The sequence below is a fragment of the Jatropha curcas genome, chromosome 4 (assembly GCF_041381405.1).
Source record: "Jatropha curcas cultivar XTBG-Jc1 chromosome 4, XTBG_Jcur_1.0, whole genome shotgun sequence".
NCBI lineage: Eukaryota > Viridiplantae > Streptophyta > Magnoliopsida > Malpighiales > Euphorbiaceae > Jatropha > Jatropha curcas.
The window spans coordinates 2,868,436-2,891,191 of record NC_143154.1 but is presented as its reverse complement, the minus strand read 5'-3'; the positions used below and the strand labels follow the sequence as shown (position 1 = coordinate 2,891,191).

Genomic DNA, 22,756 nt, shown 5'->3' with positions numbered 1-22,756 from the left:
AAAAAAAACAATTTAATATAAAATTGTAAGCTTATCTTTTATTTTTTATTATCTTTTATTTTTTATTTTCTTATCACCGGAAGGTTCAATGGCTCGAAGAATATTATAGATTATATAATAAAGAAGAACTCTTCATTTTACTAACAAATTGATCAAAACTCTTATGATAAAGCACGTTTAAACTTAAAACCTCTATCTATTCCTGATACAAGTGAAAAGCAAATGTACCACAATCAATTTTTTTTTTTTTAATACAGAACGCAGTTCTTAAATTTGAGAAAAATAATTTAATGATTTCTCTTTTTTTTTTACAAAATGCAGTTTATTATCCGAGTAAACGTGTACTTTTTCTAGAGATCCAAGAATAAAGGAATAGCGACCTTGAATCCTGAGTAAAATGCATGATTTAGACCATCGGGCCTCGGGGACTTTTTAAATTGTTGTGGACTAATAGAGGCTGTGAGCATATTTTATCTCCTGCGGTATATAATTTTATTATTTAATTGCAATTTAAAAAATTTATATGGATAGGCAAGTAAGAAGAAAGGTATATTGTTTTTATTTCAATATTTTTTATGTTTTTATGATTTGATTGGACATATCTTTTAAAAATGATTTTCAAATATAAAAATATATGTTAGTGTTAGGTTATTCCCTAAAGCCATATCTCAATGGGTATTTGTAAACATTTTCCTTTTTTATGGCAATATGATTTTATATATTTAATAAATGTGTCTATTACATTATATATATCAAGTCCTTAAATAGATTGTTAGAGAATCTATTCACAGGATGGTGTGAATATGAATGACAGATTCTCTAATACAATTACTTTAAATAGCTCATGGTCACAGGATACTTTGTTAGGCAGAACTTGTCTGGAAGACTATCACCTCTCTACATTTTTCATGCTCAGTATGATATACTGATGATTATAGAAATAGTGAGTCTCAGTATGAAATTCTATGTTATCTAATTATTCTTGATAAAGAAGTTTCTGGTTACGATAGTAAATACAATTCATTAAAAAAGAGTTCCTAATAGAAATCGAGAATTAGAAGCTAAATGAGGTCAATAATATCCAAGTCGTTAGGGTTTGAAATCAAACGGTGGCCCTAGCTAGATCGGGATCTTGTAACAAAGAGATTTAGTGTATTATTATGATCTTCCGTTCAAAATAATATCTCATTAAATATTTTATTAATTAGGTAGTTGTAGCATGTTATGCTAAGCGTTACCTACAACTTATGGGATTAAAGGAGATTTGGGATAATCCTTTAGCGAGAAAGCATTTCTCATAATATTGAAGTGTTGATATTATATTTCCATTGCTAATTAGTCATGAATCACACGTAGACGACTTCTTGAATCAAATAAATATTATTTTAATAATTAATTATTAATTAATAGGGTTACTGGTATGTTCTGAAATATAATCGAATATTAAGATTTGTAATTGGATTTTAATTTATATGAGATATAAATTTGGAGTACTCAATTGAATACGGAAAACCAAAATTTTGGATTATTTTGGAAACACGAAAAACCATATTGGTTAGTGGATTTTGATGTCTCCACTTTCTATCATTTGTTTCGGTATTTATGACACCTAATTATACAAGTGTCAACTTATTAACATTTATTTTGGCACCTAACTCTACATGTGTCTAATTAAGATGTTATGTTGACTTTGTTATAACAGTGAAAGATATTACTTTTACATCTTTACGATAATATTTGTTACATTTAAAATTTTTTATTTTTTAAACAAATTATTAAATTTGTCAAGTTATAATAAAATTTTAAATAAATTTATTATATTTTTTTTAATTTATCATAAATATGGAAAAATAATATTTATTACTCTTTGAAACTACAGATGTAATAAATATTTTAGAATAAACATTTTTCTCAAATGTGACAAGTATTATAGAACGGACATAAATTGACCCTTGAACTTTGTTACTTTGACCTTGTGGCACCCTCAATTTTTACTTTGATCCAACAAACACTTCAATTTATAAAATTATATATATTTAACATTTTAATTTTCAAATTTATTTTATTGAACACTTCAACTTGTAAATTAAAACAATTAAATACTTATTAAAAGTTGAAAATTATTTCCAAAAAGTCATGCTAACGACATATCAAGTTGAAAATTATTAAAATTCATGTTGTTTACTGCTTCTCTACATAATTTTGCTTTTCTTCCAACTCTTTTGTTACTTGTTATAAGAAAAGAAAATCTTTAAGAACACATGACGATGAATTCTGGTAGTAATTTAGTGAAGAAGGAAGAACAACATACTAGTGATATAAGTTAAAAAATATAAAAACTGAAAGTATTTAAATTTCATGAGCAAACTCTAATTATCTTCTTCCACTCATCTTGGATTTGGATTCAAGATTTTGGGCTAATTTGATATTTAGAGAGAAGAAAACTTGAAGTTTAGGTGGATTTTACATCAATTTGTGAAAGTGGAGTGCTAGAATCTTAAAAGTAAAAGTGGACTACAAGAGGTAAGCTTTTCTACATCAATTTGTGAATGGTTTAATATTTTATATAACCAGGTGAAAGTCTGCACATTGAGCGGATTATTATTTTATTATCGCACATTGTATTAAAGGTTGCTTTTTTATTGTACATATTTAAATCATCCAACTCCAGAGAAATAAAAAGAAGCAAATAAAAATATTATAAAAGATAAATAAATAAACTAAATAGAGTAAACACGTTATATATAAATATATCCGAAATTTTCACAAATAAGCGTAAAGATAGTAGTAAAGATATATAGATATAAAAATATAAAATTATTATAAATAGATGGAAAAAAATTAAATAGTCGAATCTAAAACTTAACAAAAAAAAAATTCAATTATCAATATAGATAATTATTTTAAATAAGTTCTAATTTTTAAACTTAAAAAATATCTTAAATGATCTAATAAGAAATTTCAAAATTGAATATAAATATAGATAATTATCGTAAATAAATAATAATTTTAAAATATAATCATTATATATAATTTTCTAATATTTAGATAATAAAATTAAAATGATAAGAATATTAGGTTTCTCAACGTTTTAATTTATTAAATGTATTTATTTTTAATTTATCAGATGTTATCTTATTGGCTCTCTTTGTTATTTTAAATGTATTTATTAAATTTAAGAAAGAGCAAAATAATAGTAACAATAATAATAAATAAAAAATGACCTTTCATTCATAAACATAAAAACTATACAAACAAATTGAAAAAAACTCCTAATAAACATACTCAACATCATACAACTAACTCTACAAAGATAAAAAATAAATTATTGAAATAATGAAATTTAATTGATATCGATCATTTTTCTGCTCTTATCTTTGCCTCTATATCCATTTCTTTTTGCACACATATCATTTCATAAAGTTAAAAAATTCTGAAAAAGAAAAAAAGGAAAGAAGAGACCACATAATTAAATTAACGTTAACATAATTGAAAAAAAAAAAAGATGCGGTGACATATATGGATTGCAGTTGTTATTATTATTCTTTTGCTAATCAAAATTTGAAAAACAAAATTGAAAACAAAATAATTAAAAGAAACAACAAAAATATATATAAAAAAAACCATTGTGAAAATAATGGTTCAAAGAGGTGTATATATACAGGTATATTGATAAAAAAAAAATTCAAAAGTTTTGAAATTCTAAATTCAAAACTTCAAAAGTTTTACAGTTTTAAATTTAATAATTTAAAAATGTTAAAGTATTAATTATTCAAAGTTTTAGATTTTAGATATAAGTATATATAGATATGAAAATAGAAAAGCTCAAAAATTATTAAAATTTAAAAAATTTATAAAAAAAAAAAGAGAAAGAGTAATACTCAAACATGGGAGTGCCACGTCGGCTTTATAAATTTTTTTTTTATTTTCCGGACTCTATATATATATATATTTATTTATTTATTTATTTATTGAGATCTTTCAAAATTTTAAATTTTTAACTTCAATTTTTTTCTTTTAAAATAAATATAAATTGACAGAGGCATTTGAAAATTTTACATTTTTTAAAATTTATTTTAAAATAAAGATATCTAGATAATTCTAATTTTCTTAAGTCTCTTATGTTTACTATATTTCTTTTTTTTTAGGATATTTTGTAAATCTATATTTCTTTTACATTTTTATTTTTATTTTTAATGAACTAACTTTATGTTTTAAGTAATTTACGTTCCATACAATTACCGTGTGTCTCTTCAATTAATTATATTAATTATCAAAAATGAAATATTTTAATAACTTTAAGAAAAATAAAACCTAAACTTTAAAATTTGTTCGCAATTGTATTATGAATTTTTATTTTTTCTATTTTATAAATCAATTTTTTTAAAAAAATAATTTTACTATCAGTCTTAATTTTAGAAAAAAACTATGTTTGCTTTTGTTAATAAAAGATACTGCTAAAAATAATATTTAAAAATAATTTATAATTTGACATTTATTCTATGAGATATTTAAAAGTATTTTTCCTTTATTTATTCTTGATTTTTAATATTTTTTAAATAAAGTTTTTTCTTAGTTCCTTTTCATCAGTTTTGTTATTTTACGTTTTTTTTTTTTATTTTCATATAAATTTTTATTATTTTCTATTTGTTTACAGAAGGGCAAAAGGATCAAAAGGTAATCAAAAAATCACTATAAAATCACAAAAATAAAAATATAATAGCTTCAGAGATGGATTTAGCTGGAAAATCATGGTATCTACACAAATCAACTTTGCTAAACATAATTATTTAAAAAACATATGTATAATAATATAAATTAATGATATTAGTAATAGATCATTCAATTTATTTTGCACTATTTGCTATTTGTTTTTGTTCTTTCATATGGAAATAAATTAATATTCCAATTTTGATACTATATTACTTAATATTATAAATAAGTAAATAAATATAAACAATAAGTAATAACAACGTGCAATGTACGTGTTTTTTTTAGCATCCATGTTTGATTCGTTTAGTTTAAAGTAGATGATACCAATTATCGATAATTCTACTTTATGATTAATGGCTATTAGTTGAAATACTATTAATTATTGTTTATTTATATGTTTTTTTTTGGTAATTGCAATTAGAATTATTCTCAATGAAATAAAAAAACCCTAGTTGATAGGGAAGTAAAACTCTCATTTTTACCGTTGATTTGGCTGATTTGTGATCTCTATATTTATCTATCTGTAAAAGTGTAAATGAAATAAATAATGAGATTTTCTATTTTGATTTTACTACAATTTAAAATATATTAAAATAGTCTTAGTGATAGCCAATTAAAAAACTATCTTAAAAAATATTTATAATATTTAATTGTAAATTTTAAATATTTTTGATTAGGAGAGAGATAAGGATAAAAAAACCTTTAAAACATAAATTCGAATTGAATTAATCCAAAAAATAGTTAAAATTTAAAAATCAAATTCTCAAAATGTGAATTCAAATTAACTTGTATTAAAAAAATCGAAACTTTGAATTCCATCAAAACAGCATTGAAGTGTTTTTCTTTTTTTTTTTTTTTTTTTTAAGGAATTAATTGACAGTTTTCACATCTCTCTTAAAATAATTGCAATTAAAGATCTTATTATTAATAGTATTGGTTGAGGAATTAAATGCTCAGCCTGCTTCTTCTAGCTCTAATAGTATGGAATTCCTATGCATTTATATGATTTGACAAATTAGTTAATTCATGGTACTAATCTTTTAACGTTGATTGGTTCAAACGTAACTAAGTTCACAGCACTATAACTAGGCATGGCCACGGTTCCGGAACCGGTGGTTCCGGTTCCAGAAAAGCTGGAACCGGAACCGAACCGAAATGGTCCGATTCCGGTTCCGATTCCGAACCGTTCGGTTCCGGTTCCGGTTTCAGTTCCGATCTGATTACAAAACCGACGGTTCCGATTGGTTTTCCGGCGAATCGCATAATTTTAAATTTTAAATTTTGGATACCGGTTTAAAAAAAAATTTTATGTGAACATAAAAAATTAAAAAATACAGTTAAAAAATTTTAAAATATGAAGACCGGTTAAAAAAAAAATTATTTGAACATGAAAAATTTAAAAATACACCTAAAAAATTTTAAATTTTGAAGATCGGTTTAAAAAAAATTATTTGAACATAAAAAATTAAAAAATACACCTAAAAAATTAAAAAATACTTCAATTAAATTTATTTTTTTAAAGACTTGAATTGTTGAGTGTTGAACATAATGATTTTTTTAAAAAAAATTTTGAACTGAATTTTTTTTTTTTAAGTTTGAACAAAATTAAAAAAAAAAATGGGCTTGAACTTAATTTTTTTTTTTGTTTAAAAAAAATTAAGTTGCCTACGTATCCTCTTGGGGTTTAGAGGAATCAAAGCCCACGTAGTTCTTACTTACCTTATATCAATTTCACCCCTTTTTACCTTAATCGCTATTTGCACCACCGGTTGATGTTCCCGTTGAGGACCCATCGTATAAATCAAATAAATCTTCATTTTCTTTTGGATTTTCTTGGGCTCTTAGTTCGGCTTTGGTCCAATCATCCACGCACGCTTGTGCTTCTAATGAATCGGGTGTCATACGAGATCGTGTTTCATCAAGTATGTTACCTCCTTGACTAAAAGCTTGTTCAACCGCAACAGTGGAGACCGGAGCTGCTAAAATTTGTTTTGCAAGTAAAGAAAGAATTGGAAAAGTATTTGCGTGATGACTCCACCAATCTAAAATTGGAAAATCTGCATCTGCATAATTATCACCAAACTCAAAAGAAGTTGTTAGATAATTGTCAAATTCAGAAATAGAACTGGATTCCCTTGTTCTTTTTTATCTTTGCAATAAAACTTGTTGAGCAACATCAACACCACTTACCCTTTGTGTTGAAAATTGTGGAATATTAGATTGAGAAGAAGTAGAAATAGAGGTAGATGAACTAGAAACTTGAACAAATTCATTATATAATTGCATAATATTTTGTTTAACTTCATGCACTAGTACATTTATATTAACATTATCTTCTACATCAAGATTTAATACGTCATAATAAATAGTCAAATAATCACATAAAATATCCATTCTACATCTAGGATCAAATACAATAGCAACAAGATAAAGAGGTGGTATATTTTTAAAATAAGATAACCATTTTTTTTCATTGAAAAAATACAATCTTTTAATAAATCATCATTTTGAAATTCTTGTAGTGCAGTAACAATATTAATACACATAGGTAAAAATAAATTAGATGTGGGATAATAAACTCCACTAAATTTATAGGTAGCATCATTAAAAATTTTTAAAATATCTAAAATTTTTGCACAAATCTCCCAATTTTGTGGATATAAATTAATATCCTCAATATTATTAGTAACAAAAAAACATAATAATTCTTTATAAGAAAAAGACTCGTTTAGTAATTCATATGTTGAATTCCAACGAGTTGGGACATCCCTTGGAAAACGTTTTGGTCTTTTATTATTTTCTTTACAAAATTTAGCCCAACTTTTCATCACTTGGGGATGTGTCCATAAATATGAAATAGCTTTTTTAATTGGAGAAATAAAAGAATCAAGAATTTTCAAACCATCTTGTACACATAAATTTAAAACATGGCATGCACATCTTATATGAAAAAATTTACCACCAATATTTGGTTCACAAATTTTTTTAAGTTCAATAATTGATCTAGTATTTGCAGAAGCATTATCAAATGAAATAGAAAAAATTTTTTTTGTCAACCTATATTCATCTAAAATTGAAACAATTACTCTATAAATATTAATTGCAGTATGTTTATCATTAAAAACACGAAAACCAATAATTCTTTTTTGAATTTTCCAATCATCATCAATCCAATGACATGTAATACCCATATAAGAATGCATTTGCTAATGATCACTCCAAACATCACAACAAATTGAAACACGAATTTTCAATTGAGAAAATAAAAGTTCTAACTCTTTTTTTCCTTTGTTATATAAAGAAATAATAGTTCGTTTTACAGTATTTCTTGGTACTCTTTTAGCACAAGGATTTAAAGCTTTTTGACAATAATTATTAAAACCTAATTTTTCACCAAAACTAAAAGATAAATGTTCCATAGAAATCATTTTTGCTAATTCTTCTTTTTGTATTTTATCAGAATATTTAAATAAAGAAAGGTTAGAAGCGTACCCGGAAATTTGTTGTTGAGACCGATCAACTCCTATTTTTGTTGGATGTTTTGCCTCCAAATGCTTCCAAAATGATCCATAGCCGCCCGCTTGTTTAAATTTATAAGATTTTCCACAATAATTGCAAATTACATCGTACATTTTCTCACCTTTGAATTTTTTTGTGAAATGAATGGAGAATATGTCGGAACTTTGTCTTGCTCTTCTAACAATTTTTGCTCGTTGCTCTTGCTCTTGCTCTTCATCTTCTTGAAATTGCTCATTAAATTCGGATTCTTGAGTTGGAATATCCAAATTTTCATTTGGAAAACCTTCAAAATTAAATTGGTCGGGAATCATATCATAGATGTCGTTTGTAGGGATAGATGATTCTCCAATTTTTCCCTTGCCCTTACCCGAATTTGAGTTTCCTCCACTTGCCATTATATGATAATAAAATATAATTTGGAAAATTGAATAAAAAAATTAGAGAGAATAATTACTTAATAAGAGATATTGTAGAGTAGAGAAGAATAAATGAATAATATAGAGTAGAGTGTAGTATATTGTAGAGAGAGTAAGTAGAGAGTGTAGTATATTGTAGAGAGAGTAAGTAGAGAGAGTTGAGATTTTTTTGTAATGAATTTGTAAATAAAATGAGGTATTTATAATAAATCCAAAAATTCATTTTTCCAAAAATATCCTTAAAACTAGCCGTTATATAGCCGTTTATGGCTGTTGGGAGGGGTAATTAAGACATTTCACAAAAAAAAAAAATCAAAAATCTGACAGTTACAACGGCTAGAACCGCCGGTTCTAACCGGCCGGAGAACCGCCGGTTCCAGTCCGGTTCCGACCGGTTCTCTGGAACCGCCGGTTCTGGTTCCTCATTTGCAGGAACCGGAACCGAACCGGATTTTTCCGGTTTCGGTTCCGGTTCGTCCCGGTTCCGGTTCTCACCGGTTCCGGTTACGGTTCCGGGCCGGTTCGAACCGACGGTTCCGGTTCCCGGAACCGTAATTTGGCCATGCCTAACTATAACTTTGAAACAAGGAGTATTTATGATAATTGATACACTTTATAATCTAACGAATGGTTTTTTGGAGAATTCTATTATAATCAAGACTTGCAATAGGATCTCAATATTAAAAATTTAAAAGAATACCGTTTCATCACCAATTTTCCATAATTTCTTTTTTTTTTTTTTTGAATATATCACTATAATTCTTTAAATTTAGATAAACTTTTAATAATAAATTAATTAATGAAAATATAAAATGAGTATAAATAGTATGTAGGCATGTTCAGAGAAAAATAGTCTAAAATTAAAATATATTAATTTTTTTGAGGAAAAAAGATATTAACGTTTTCTAAAAAAGTATATATGTATACATATTGTTGGAGGACACAATAAAATTGGGCCTGGGTTAGACCCAAATTCAAAAATCTTGCCCGAATTTAATATGATCCAATTAACTTTTTAATGATCTAATTTATAAATGATAAATGCATATTGCAAATGATCCTCTACCGGTAAGAATGCTCTGTGATCTCTAGTTTGATTTTTGATGGGTCTATCTAGTTAAAAATTCCGATATACGCTATTTATTACTACTCTTTTAATTAATATTTAAAATAATTATTGTTTACAAAAAAATTTTATATTTAAGCTTTTAATTATAATTAATGTTATATTATTTTTTTGTTAAGTTAATATTATATATTTAATTTTATAATTTTCAATTAATTTTTATTTTTAAAATGAAAAATAAAAAAATTTTCAATATTAAATGGTATCTAAACGAATTTGGATTTTGAAACGAAGTCACGTAATTATAAATGAGTTCGGAATGGATGGAGTTCGAGTTATGCATTTTAAAAGTACCCTCCAGTTGAGTTGCCACGATGATCTTGACATTTCGTGTACTAAACGACAACAAGCTTTTTAGGACAACAGAGGAGTAGATGATTGGTATAAAAACCGATCCAACGCCTAATCGAGAATTTCTATCGCGAAAGTAACGGAGATAATAATATACCGAAATACAAAACAAACATAGACTGCACAAATTCAAAATGTTGCAGCACCAACAGCAGCCGCAGCGGCCTCGTCGACGGTGTGAAGGGACCGCCATGGGAGCTATCGTTCTTGATCTCCGCCCTGGACTTGGTATCGGCCCTTTCACTCTCGGTAATTTCATTCTTTCTCTCTCTTGCGTCCAATTAAACAGCATCTGTTTACTGAATTATTTTTGATCCGAATGTTATTCTGTTTGGCTCGGTAGAAAGTTGGATTGATTTTTTCTTTCCTTTGTTTTCAGGTATGCCGATATGTGAAGCGTTTGCCCAAATTGAGCAGCAGCCGAACATTTACGACGTCGTTCATGTGAAGTACTATGATGAGGTTCGAATTGTTATTATTTTGTGAACTTTTTAAGTTTTGGATCTGATAATTTTGTTTAAATTTTTTAATTTATGATATGATACCAAATGTTGCGAGTAGAATTGAGTTTCTACTTTGGTAGGTGATTTGCGAATGATAAGAAGAGAAATAGATTTTGATATTTGCAGAATTAAGAATTGTGTTTTCAGAGGCGACTATGATGTTTGGGACAATTCCCAGGGAGTTTATGACAGATTGACAAACTAAAAGTTGAAGGAAAATGGGTAAGGGAAGAGAATTGATAGTAGGGGGGGGGGGGGTAGAAGGCGGAGAAGAGGGAGATATAACAGAGGTTGATAAGGGAAGAGACAATTTTCATTATAAATCCTTACGCCTTATAATAACTAATTCTTCATGAACTTACTCCTAAGTCTCTTATTTTTCACTTGTTTCCAACGTAATGTATTATATTTACTGTCCCCTGTTTGTTTTTGAGGTATTTGGTATTTGGTATTTGTTTCTGCAACATTACAATACTTGTTACTGAGACTGTTACATGCAGGAACCACTTAAGCTTGATATTGTCATTAGCTTTCCAGATCATGGTTTCCATCTTAGATTTGATCCTTGGTCCCAGGTGTGATTTCCTTTTCTTTTTTTGGGTGGTTTCTTTTGCTTGATAACTTATAATGTCTAATATTTGACCTGTTTTGTTGCCCATACTCTAAACTTTCTATTCTGTTAGAGACTACGCTTGATTGAAATTTTTGATGTCAAACGGCTTCAAATGCGATATGCCACTTCTCTTATTGGGTATTATTTGTTCTTAACCTTTTTTTTCTTTTACAAAATATTTTTGTTCTCCGTTTATGCGTATATAATTGTTTGATATTATTGTAACATTTAGGGGACCATCCACTCTAGCTACCTTTGTAGCAGTATATGCACTTTTTGGTCCAACTTTTCCTGGAATTTATGACAAAGATAGAGGAGTGTATACTCTGTTCTACCCGGTATGTCCATGGAAAACTTTACAGTCGGAATTTTTCATCTCTTGGAAGACACACTGTTTATTGTGGTTTTTGTTTTGATGTCTGTATTGTATAGGGCCTGTCCTTCGCTTTTCCTATTCCTAGCCAATATACAGATTGCTGCCACGATGGAGAAGGTATTGTGATATATCATATATTTTCACTTGAACATGTACTTTTTTTTTTTTTAGTAATTTTCTACTTTAACTATTTCTATTTTTCTGGTAGCGGAACTGCCACTGGAGTTTCCAGATGGTACCACACCAGTAACATGCCGTGTTTCCATATATGATAGTTCTACAGACAAAAAAGTTGGTGTTGGGTCCTTAATGGATAAGGCTTCTGCTCCTCCATTGGCTGCTGGAAGCCTGTACATGGAAGAGGTGCATGTTAAGGTGTGATATTTTTTTAATCAGCTTGGGCATTATTCTTTTATATTAAGTTGTCTAGTTAATCAGTTGATCAGTTCTCGCTCGTGAATGGCTACCTACTTAACAGTTTTTCTATCAGTATCTAATATCATGTAGATATGGCTCTGTGTTCTTAATCTTAAGAGGTTAAAACTTTTTTCCTCTTAATTTTTCTCTTGGATCTGTTTTTAATTCCACATTGATGTCTGCAGCTTGGTGAAGAGTTGTACTTCTCTACTGGGGGGCAACATATTCCTTTTGGATCATCACCACAGGTAAGTGTTTGTTTGTATGTGGTTTAGCACCAATGTTAAATTGTTAACTTGTATAGTTCTTCTAAACTTTTCCCTGGAACAGCCTGAACTTGGTATGTACTTTACTCATTCATGATGCTTTCAATTTGCCTGGCATCATGTAGTTCTTAATTAGGGTTAACAGAAATTTAGAGATAATGTACCACTCATGATTTCTCCCATGTGCATTTGTGAACCCCAAAAATCATGCAATCACCTCGGTGGGTCTATCCATAAAATGTATGTATGTAGTTTTTTTTTTTTTTTTATATATATTTTGTGAAGCCAATTTTTTTTTTCTCTCTTTCATGAATATGCATATGTCAATTTGTATATATTTGATTTCTTGACATAAAAAGATATAAAACAATTACAATTATAACATGTCAATTTCAATTCATATACAATAAAGCCCATGCTTTACATGAATTTACTTTTTTTACCTTATTGTTTTGAATGCGAATCAAAATTTATTTTATTATTCATTGTGATAAATTTTCTTATCCCTTTATCTAATCCTAATATGAATGTGTGTTTCAAAGCATGTATGCATGTGTTTGTCACAGATTTAGGAACAAATATTTCATTTTAAAAGGAATTCATTAAACCAATTTGATTGATTATCTTGTCAGCTAAATTATAATTTATTAATTTGACATTTAGTTTGATATCAATGATCTCAAATCATCAATTTTACAGTTAAATGTAAACTTTGAGATAAAGTTATTCAAATTGCATTCAATGATTTAGTAATAAGCTGTTAAAAACATTCTCTAAAGTTTATTGAATGTATAACTTGCTGAATTTTTTTACTACACCCTCAAAAGTTTCAGGAATAATTTAGAATTTTAAATGTCCTTCTTCTTTTAAGTGCAGGATATTTGGACTGAATTAGGCCGCCCTTGTGGTATTCATCAGAAGCAGGTAATTTAAAGTTGCTAAATGTGTCTTGATTCTGTTATAAGCTATTTATTTTGGGAAAAATTAGGACTTACTACTGATTAGATATTGTAGGACTTGACCTATTAAGCAGTATTACTGGTGGTGGATATTGACTGTGATTCTATGGATGGATGATGAACTCATTTCAATTGAAAGGATGCCAAATACGAAGGCATCTTTTGCTTATTTTTGTTCCAATTGCTAGATTGTTTATAGATTCATGAATACAACTAGTTGGCATATATTGATTTCGTTAGCTGTACAGGTTGATCAAATGGTCATTCACTCTTCTTCTGATCCTCGTCCACGGACGACCCTTTGTGGAGATTACTTTTATAATTATTTCACTCGTGGTCTGGATATCTTATTTGATGGACAGGTATTAAACTATTAATTCCTCTTCATCCCTTCCTCCCCTCTCTTTCTTCCCTCTCCTCCTCCATTCTTACCTCTTTCTCTTTGTGGTTTTGGAGCATGGCATGTTGTTCGGAATGGTTTTTATCCTGATACTATGTTTAGAAATGTCTTTCCAGTGGTACACTTATGACCATGTTTTTGTTTACAGACTCATAAGATCAAGAAGTTTGTTTTACACACCAACTATCCTGGTCATGCAGATTTTAATTCGTATATAAAATGCAACTTTATTATTCAAGGTTCTGACTGTGCCTTTCCCACCCATTTTTTAGAGGGCTTTGGTTCGCACTTTTAATGGGGAAACTAATAAAATATTTTTATGTCTTGCTTGTGGGTATTTACTGAAGTGAATAACTCGAAACATATTACGCCAAGCACAAAATGGGATCAAGTTAAGGTACAAATTTTCAAACTGCTTGTTTCAATTTTAATTTGGAATTCCTTTTTTCTTATATATAAGTTTTTTTTTGGATACGCAATTTTCCAAAAAACATAAATAAATAAAAATCTACCTATATCAATCAGAAATTTATTGGCAGTATATCAATGATTATGTAGGGGTAGCTTTTTATCTTTGAACACTGTTTTGCTGTTTAGAGGCATGTTGTAAATTATTCATTTTTGTTCCATATACTTTCAACCTTTTTTGCTTCTTTAGGGCTTTTCCTTTTAATGTCTTTTTCTGTTCCTTTGGATTCACAATCAACCTTTTAAATTAATTCACTCCTTTTGTTATGACTTTCAGGATATATACTTCTGTTTTTCTTCCTATTCTGATGCTTTGATTTTAAACTTAGTTTCTTCTTTATGATTTTAGAATCTCATGAACATATTCAAGTAGCAAGCATACTTGCATTTAGTTAGATTCTTTAGTTTTATGTTCCCTCATCTTTCCTTCTCGAAATATTGGCATTAGAAATTTTGCTTTTGTCCTTAAGAAGGGTTGTTATAACTAAAGAATTATTAGTCACTTCAGGAAATCCTTGGTGACTGTGGCCGAGCAGCTATCCAAACTCAGGGTTCAACAAGTAATCCTTTTGGATCCACATTTGTATATGGTTACCAGAATATTGCCTTTGAGGTGAGTCATTAGATAACTTTATATCAATATTGTTTTTGAGGATGAAAGTTGAGCTATTGTTAGTCAAAAAAACAAAATTTTCAACTTTGCAACTTATGTGTAATAGCCGTGGGTGCAAGTCCTGTTGCATTGCTCTTGCTAACAAATATATTCTTTGATGTTTAACAGGTGATGAAAAATGGTTATATCGCAACTGTAACTCTCTTTCAGTCATGATCCTTTTCTTTTCTGGTACGTTTAACTGCTTGTAAAAATCAATTTATGTAGGAGGGGAAAAAAAAAAAAAAAAAAGAATTCTGTATTACCAAATCTGATTAAATGCGGTTAGATTTGGGTGACCTCATTTTAATAAGGCTTAATAATATTTATTTACGCCAAAGTAGACAATTATTATAATTGCATCCCTCAAATTTTGTGAAATTTATTTATAAATCCAAATTTGTGTGTTTGGAATGAAAAACATAGAGATTTTAATTTTACGAATTCAATTTTATGGAAGTGAATATAGTGAGACTAAATTTTACCAAAATATGTGGAATTTTCAAATGAATTTTCAAATGGATTCCACAAAATTAAACAACTTAAATTTTAGTTTAATGTTGCTATTCAACTTCTATCAAGAGAAGCAAATGAAAGGCTTTCATAAAAATTTTATCACAAAACTATTCATCCTTCTTCTAGTCTTCTAGAATAATTATGTCAAGGGCATTTTTGGAAATAAAAGTAAATGAATTTTCAATTTTGAATTTATTCAAAACATGATCATGCAAATTTAATTGAATTATTGTTTTAAACTAAATATAACAAATATGAAAAATTCATTTACAAATGAATCTACCTAAAACTCATTTATAAACAATTTCTTAGTTTCAATTCATTTGTAACAAACAGAGTATAGGTGGTGAGTAGGTTTAGGATTCGAATTACAGTGGTGGTAGAAAGATTTTCCATTTATGTTTTCCATTACCACCGATAGTTGTTGAATTCTTAAGGGATCTTTGTGTGAGATATTGGCTACCATGATGGTGGTGGAGAAGAGAGAAACTAGGAAAAAAAAGTTAAAAAATTTATTTATTTTATTCTGACAAAAAAAAAAATATTATTATTGTTTTTGCAACTTTGACTGTGAGGTACAATTGCAACCAAATTATTGAATTAGGGTGCAATAGTAAAAAAAATATAAAAATAAAAATGGGGTGCAATTATAACAATTTGCAAACTTTATTGTAAATAAATATATTCAGCCTTTCGATAGTTATAGGATAGGCTATAAAATATAATAAAGGCTTTGCATAACACCATCACGTTGTAAATTAGTAGAGATAGTGAGGTAAATTACATAGCGTCCATACCTTTTTTTTTTTTTTTTTTTTTTTTGTTGTTGTTGTTGTTGTGGTTTTTCGAAGCAGTAAAATTTTGTTTTGTTGAAATAGCAAATAGGAATTGAAAATAAAGTCACAGCTTCAACTTCTATATTTGCACTAGGGTTGCTATTTGTTGGCTTTAATGGTGGTGTGCTGTGTTCTGATTTCCTTTTTTGTTTGGTTGCCATAGCATGGATGCTACCGCTTGCTTGGAATGGGTGGATTGTACAGTCAATTTAGCAGAAAACAGAACTAAGTTATAACATTTGTCATGTGGGAAACAACGTTTGAATTGTAAATAACTGCATCCTTCTGTATGGTTCATTTGTAAATATAACTATTATTCACTCCTGCAATTCTTAATACACTTATTCAAATTATTGGTCTTGTGCAATTGCCAAAAATGATGAAACTTTTTCACTTTTTTATTGTCAAATTCAAGTTGTAAGAAATGGGTCATGTTTGTTATTTTTACAACTTATTCAAAATTGATGCTGTCTGAATCAATGTGAAGTTATCATAATATCATTACTTTGGAAGCCATTGATGCCCATCAATGAAACCAATTGAAATAAATGGCTTGGCTTCCTCTTCAGTGAGCTCCCTAGACCAGGAAACTCTTCCTCCAAAATCAGCCCCCGGTCCTGAACACTTGTACTGCCCATAAAACACGGTCCTGCGAGCATTTTAAGCTTCAGCTGTTATGAATAATAGCTGATTATTGTTGAAAGAGAGAGAGAGAGAGATAAGAGACATACATTTCCCTGTTTTTGTCTCCCCAGTTATACCATCCTCTTGGAGTGATAATCTTGTCCATGTAAGTGTAAGCGAAAACAACCCTAGAGAAACTTCCCCATGCTCTACCCAAATAAAGGGCACCTGATCCTGTGACCTTGCAATTGACAAAGGAGAAGCCTGTTTCCTGAAGCATGCTATCCCTTTTCTGTGCTGTTAATGCTCCAAAGCTATTCGTGATGGCGTGCAAATGGCAGTTCTCGTAGAGGGAGAGTCCGTTCCCGAATATGAAGTCGACAGAACCTTCGATGTAGCAATCCTTGAAATAATGTCTGCCTATGTGGTCATAAAGCGTGTCTTGTGCTCCGATGAAGTTGCAGCCTATGAATGCTGCGGTGTCTGCTGATATTCGGAGCGCCACTGCCTGCTTTCCTAGAGCTCCTGAGGGCGGCGATGGTGCTTTGTTCTGTCACGAAGCAGTTGAAATTGTATCAAAAAGTAGCCATACTATATAAAAGCTTGAATCAAAAACTTATTAAGACAATAATGATCCATTTGGTATAAATGAATTTAAAATATAGAATGAATTTTAGTAGAATTTATTTATAAATAAATTTTCACGTTTGATAATCTTGTATGAAATAAATTCACAGTTGAAGATTTGTTTGCTTTTGTTTCCTAAGATATTCTTAAAATAGTAATTTTATAAAAATAAATAATAAATACTAATTATATTCATGTTATGATATATAATTTTTTATATTTTTATTAAAATAAATATAGAAAATAAAAATAATATTAATAAAATTATTCATTTAATTTAGTGATAAATGCATATTTAACTTGAATCTCTCCCCATGATAATAAAAAAAATACAAAAAAGATAAAAATAAAAGATGAAAAATATTAAAACAAAAAACATAATAATAAGAAAATATTTTTCTAAAAATAAAATGTTTAAATGGTTTTGGTCAAGTTTGACAAAATATATAACTTAAATAAGTAAAAAATTGGAAATTTGATTTTGAAGAAGAAGGATGTTTTTTTCCTAAAAGTTAGGATGATTTAGTTATGTGGAATTCATTTGAAAATTCCATCTATCATTGTGTATTTTAGTATAGTCATGTTCAATTCTATAAAATTGAATTTCTAAAATTGATATCTAAAATTGATATCTACATTTTTTTTTTCATTCCAAACACAAAAATATGAATTTGTAAATGAATTCTACAAAATTTTAGTGAATTCATTTGTTCTAAACAAGGGGTAAATGAAATATTTTGTTTAAGTCTTTTTTTTTTTTTTTTTTTTTTTATACTTACACAAGGTGTTCAGACCAATGTCTGCTCTGCTCGCTTTTAGAGACAAAAGAATTGGCCGGCAAGAGTTTGTGTGTCAGAGAATTAAATCTATGATCTAAGCTATAGTGATTAACCCTGCAAGTGTTTTCTGTCACTGAGCTATCCCATATGGTTAATGTTGTATTTAAGTTTCTATCTCATATCTAAGTCTTTATTTGTATTTTTAAGTGTTTGGAATGCTCAGAAAAATCACTAATAATAAAACAAATTTCTATTTAAAAAAGTGAATAGTAAGCTCTTTCCCATATTATGACAAATTTGCAAAAATGAATGCTCAGACTTACATCCCTTGGTTCACTAACTCTTATATTTCACTCTTTATTGTTACTGGCAAATGGGCAACGGTGACATTATAAATATATTTAATAAAAACAGAAAAAGCGAAATTTTATAGATTCAAATATTTTTACAATCTTATAAAATAAAATATTAATATTTTTCAATAATGCTACAAACATTAAAAAAATTCCAAATAAAATTTATTTTTCAATTTATGTATAAGACACTACAAACTGAAATGATTTAGACATATATATAAGCAGAAGATGATCTATTAGCACTAACATTATAAATCCCCATTTCTCAGAGAATACCCTAATAAGATATACAGAACTGACCTTAAAAGTTATGTTCTTGGCAATGAAATAAGGAGAATTAATAGCAAATGTTGCAGAGCCATAAGTACCCAAACGATGTCCTCCTTGTCCCATTTTATCTGCTGTGTCATCCCATTCAATTATGGTCTTGCCTGTGCCATCTCCTTCTAATGTAATATAAGCCATACTTGCAGGAATCTCCACCTTCTCCCTGCATTTTCCAACAAACTACTATAATTAACTTAATTAGAAGATTAATAAAACATTAATTAAAAGTTGAAGTTCAATTACCTGTAAGTTCCTGCACTAATGGAAATAACTACCCTGCAATTATTAACAATGGGTATAGAATCTATCGCCTTTTGCACAGTAACAAAACCACCTGACTTTGATTTTTTGTTCACTTTTATGGTCAAACAAGGCTTGAATCTGTTCTTGGCTTTCTTGAAAAGAGAATTCTTGAAATAGCCTACTTGTTTTTCTTTTAGCCATTTAAGGTAAGCTTCTTCTTCTGCTTCTTCTTCTTCTTCACTTGCTAGAAACCTATCAGAATTAGACCCATTTAGAGTTAACAAAGAATTTGCATTTGCAAATAATAATAATAATAATAACAGTATGAAGTAAAACAGCTTCATCAGGTTCTTTAGTTCTGGCAGAGATTTTTTTTTTTTTGGTACTATAGGAAGATAGGAAGATAAGGTTTTTACAATGAGAAAGTTTTAAGACTGAGAGAGAGAGAGAGAGAGAGAGAGAGAGAAGGGCAGAGGAATTGTTATTATGTGCATTGTCTCTTCTCACCATACCCATTAGACTTAGCAGTGATTTTGTCTTGGCTTTTCTTGGTGTCTGTTATTGGTATGTCAGGGAAGTCAAAAACTGAAAAATGCGAAAAAAAAAAAAGAAAAAAAAAAACATATAATCAACATGAAAACGTGTAAGATGATTTAAGATTAAGTTTTAGAGGCCGAATTTTACTATCGTAAAACTTTTTTCTTTTCAAATCTTTACAAAAAATGTGCTTTTGTCTTGAAAATTCTCTAATTTTAACATAAATAATCTTTTTTTTTAACCACACGAATCCCATTCACTGAATTAAACTAAAAATCCTGCTTATATCCGGTCGGTCTATTACGCACTAAAGTGCTCTCATCGAGTATTTGTTCTATTTATAATAGATCGAACGCCTAATCTCACTTAAATATCATCCCAAGGCTTGATGGTATAAATAATCTACTTTAATTATATATGAACAGTGAATTTAACAGTAGACAGCACATGTGACACATCTTATTACCAAAAAAAGAAGAACACAGCTCCACAAGTTTTGGATTATCAGATGACATTATAGGGTTTGTACTTATTTCATATTGCCTCTGCTAATAGCCAGTAGTACCAGCTTGTATTGTTAATATCCATTGCCTAATAGATAAACACAAAATTTTGGAAGATACTATATGGCCCAATTGCTTCCTTTTGGTCTTCACTTTTTCCAATTTTGCGTTTTGTTTTCTCTATTTTTTAAAAATGGATGTCTGCCCCTTCAATGCTATTATTTTAATGATGATTAAGAGTAATGGTAATTATTGTTTAGTAGGTAATTAGAACTACTGAATCCAGTACTGTGTTCCTAAATAGATCCAATAATTATGGAACAATTAGTTAGCTAACAGAAATAGAAAATTAGGTCATCCTCAAAAAAAGGAAAAAAAAAAAAAAGATTAGGTTACGGAATTGGGATATCGCTACATTTTTCTTATAAAATGAATTGATTTGTGTCACCAGGTTGTGTTGAACTACAGTTATGGGTTAAAACAATTTCAAGAGTTAAGAGGACGAAATTGAAAATATTTACTATTTAAAGGATAAAATGAAAAATTTTAAATTCTTATGGTTAATTTAAAAAAAAAAACTTTGGTAAGGGAGGCGGGGTCATACCTGACCCCTCCTTCTGCCGTTAGTATTGTCTATATATCTATATAAAAGCTAAAACAAAGAAAATATTCGACCCTCATTATTTGTTTAGCATTGTATTGTTCTTTTTTAAGAAATTTTTAAAATTTTTCTTATTTTTGTGTGTTGTAATTGGGCAACTTAAGTATTTTAATTAATATTTTGTTATAAATCATGTATATCAAATTATTTAAACTACTGAAACTTATTTATATCTAATTCTCTACCATAAAATAGGGTTTGAGTTATTTAAATTATATACTCTACCTAAAATGAATTTTAAATTAAATTACAAATTATACTTTTTATATAACACTACACTTCTAATGATTTGTTATCCCATCCATAGTAATTGACGCTTCTTTTATTTAGCTTTTCATTTTTTATTTTTTATTTTTAATATCTGATTGGATGCTTTTAATTTTTTAATTTAAAAAATAATTAATATTTATTAATAATAATGATTCATCCAATTAATCTATTAATCTATAAATTTTAAATCTTCCAAAAATATATATTTTATAGTTAATAAATATGGATATTTAAAATTTTAAGTTTTTTTATTATAATTTTGAATTTTTATTCATAATTATATACTACTCTATATAAATAATCTTTCTACGCCTCCATTTTTATCACAAGTTCTCTCCATCTTTCTTACGAGCTCTATTTTTTTATTTGGATATTGAGAAAAAGAGACACTGAGCAAGCATGGAGAAAGAGGCAATAGTTAAGACTTTTTATTTAGTTTAGTTTGTTTGTCCATAGTTTTTTTCTTTTGAAAACTTTTCTTCAGCTCAATTTATATAAAAAAATTAATTAGAATAAATAATTTTTTTCTTTGTCAATACTGTATATATATATATATATATATATATATATATATATATATATATATATATATATATATATATATATATATATATATATATTAGGAACGCGGAAATAGTATTCCACACACCTTAATCGTATTGATTATGCTACTCATTTATCTCTGTATTTGACTTGCATTACAAATGTAAATACAAGGCTCTACTTTCTCATGATTTGGTATCACGAGCATATTGATATGTACATAAGGCTTCCTATTTTTATTTATTTTTCAGAAAATTAATACAAGGCTTTTTTTTTTTTTTTTTTTTCAGAAAATTTTAGTTCATTTTTATGTTTATGTTATGATTTTTAATTTTTTAATTTAAAATTTAATTAAAATTAATAATAACAATGATTCATCCAATTTAATCTATTAATCTATATATTTTAAATTACACAAAAAATATATTTTATAATTGATAAATATGGATTTGCAACTGAAAGTTTTTGAATTTTTTTCTGTAAAAAGAGCTGAGCTAATATTTGCAACTAAACATTTTTTTATTTTTTTAGGTTGAGTTGTACAACAAATAATATCAATTAAATAAGTTGTTTTGTATAACTAGCTTGCAGTCACGTGATAACTCTTAGAGCAAGCAGTCCCATGAGTTTGAAACTATTTTTTCTCCATTTTTTTAGCTATCGTTCTAGCAGGAAAAAATAACTCGTATTATTTTTTTTTGTCTACTTTTAATATCTAACATGCTTTTATTTTTTTTATTCAATCTATATATATATACATTTGGTGATAAAGTCATCTACAGTATCAAGTCGAATTATATGGCTTTTGGATGAACTACAATCAAGTGCATTTTGCCTGATTATTTGCAAAAAAATTAAAATCGGTCACTTTACTCAATAAATAATATCAAACATAAACATCCATTTAATTAATCTGTTTTCTTTTATTTTTTTAAATTTTTTATTGTCTTATATCTCTTCTCTCTATAATTTTCTTGTAATTTAAAAATAATATCAAAAGGAAAAGAGAAGAAAATAAATAAAAAAGAAGGGAACAACTTATTGATGAAAATTCAGCAAATCTATAGATAATTATAATTAGTAAATGACATTATCAATTTAATTGACGCCCATTTCTCTTTTTCTATTTTTAATTATATTTAATTATACAAATTA

At 27.9% G+C, this 22,756-nt stretch overlaps 2 protein-coding genes across 3 annotated transcripts; one reads left to right on the top strand and one right to left on the bottom strand.

The window, feature by feature from the left end:
- The first annotated feature begins 10,061 nt into the window (after positions 1-10,061).
- Positions 10,062-16,484, top strand: LOC105628500 (PHAF1 protein At3g51130). Of its 2 annotated transcripts, none has more exons than XM_012209921.4 (15): positions 10,062-10,374; positions 10,505-10,587; positions 11,129-11,203; positions 11,312-11,379; positions 11,474-11,579; positions 11,674-11,734; positions 11,826-11,992; positions 12,220-12,282; positions 13,177-13,224; positions 13,508-13,621; positions 13,808-13,898; positions 14,007-14,056; positions 14,627-14,740; positions 14,909-14,971; positions 16,295-16,484. In XM_012209921.4, exons 1-14 carry the CDS (start codon positions 10,260-10,262, stop codon positions 14,954-14,956), a joined length of 1,203 nt encoding a protein of 400 aa, XP_012065311.1. In that variant the 5' UTR covers positions 10,062-10,259; the 3' UTR covers positions 14,957-14,971; positions 16,295-16,484. The 2 variants fall into 2 exon arrangements, with proteins under 2 accessions (XP_012065311.1, XP_012065317.1); XM_012209927.4 differs by having other exon boundaries at positions 10,063-10,374; positions 14,636-14,740.
- Positions 16,485-16,508: 24 nt separating this feature from the next.
- On the bottom strand, positions 16,509-19,587 carry LOC105628491 (putative pectinesterase 53). Its single transcript, XM_012209909.4, has 4 exons — positions 19,088-19,587; positions 18,818-19,007; positions 16,863-17,305; positions 16,509-16,780 (listed from the first exon to the last, which is right to left on the bottom strand). The coding sequence occupies exons 1-4, from the start codon at positions 19,429-19,431 to the stop codon at positions 16,633-16,635; spliced, it is 1,125 nt and encodes a 374-aa protein (XP_012065299.1). The 5' UTR covers positions 19,432-19,587; the 3' UTR covers positions 16,509-16,632.
- Between the last annotated feature and the right edge of the window lie 3,169 nt (positions 19,588-22,756).

Coding starts and splice junctions, on each gene's coding strand:
- LOC105628500 (XM_012209921.4), top strand. CDS start 10,260: ATGTTGCAGCACCAACAGCAGCCGCAGCGGCCTCGTCGACGGTGTGAA. Junction 10,375..10,504: donor TATCGGCCCTTTCACTCTCG/GTAATTTCATTC, acceptor CTTTGTTTTCAG/GTATGCCGATATGTGAAGCG. Junction 13,622..13,807: donor ATATCTTATTTGATGGACAG/GTATTAAACTAT, acceptor TTTTGTTTACAG/ACTCATAAGATCAAGAAGTT.
- LOC105628491 (XM_012209909.4), bottom strand. CDS start 19,431: ATGAAGCTGTTTTACTTCATACTGTTATTATTATTATTATTATTTGCA. Junction 17,306..18,817: donor CCAAGAACATAACTTTTAAG/GTCAGTTCTGTA, acceptor GCTTCGTGACAG/AACAAAGCACCATCGCCGCC. Junction 16,781..16,862: donor GGAGACAAAAACAGGGAAAT/GTATGTCTCTTA, acceptor AAATGCTCGCAG/GACCGTGTTTTATGGGCAGT.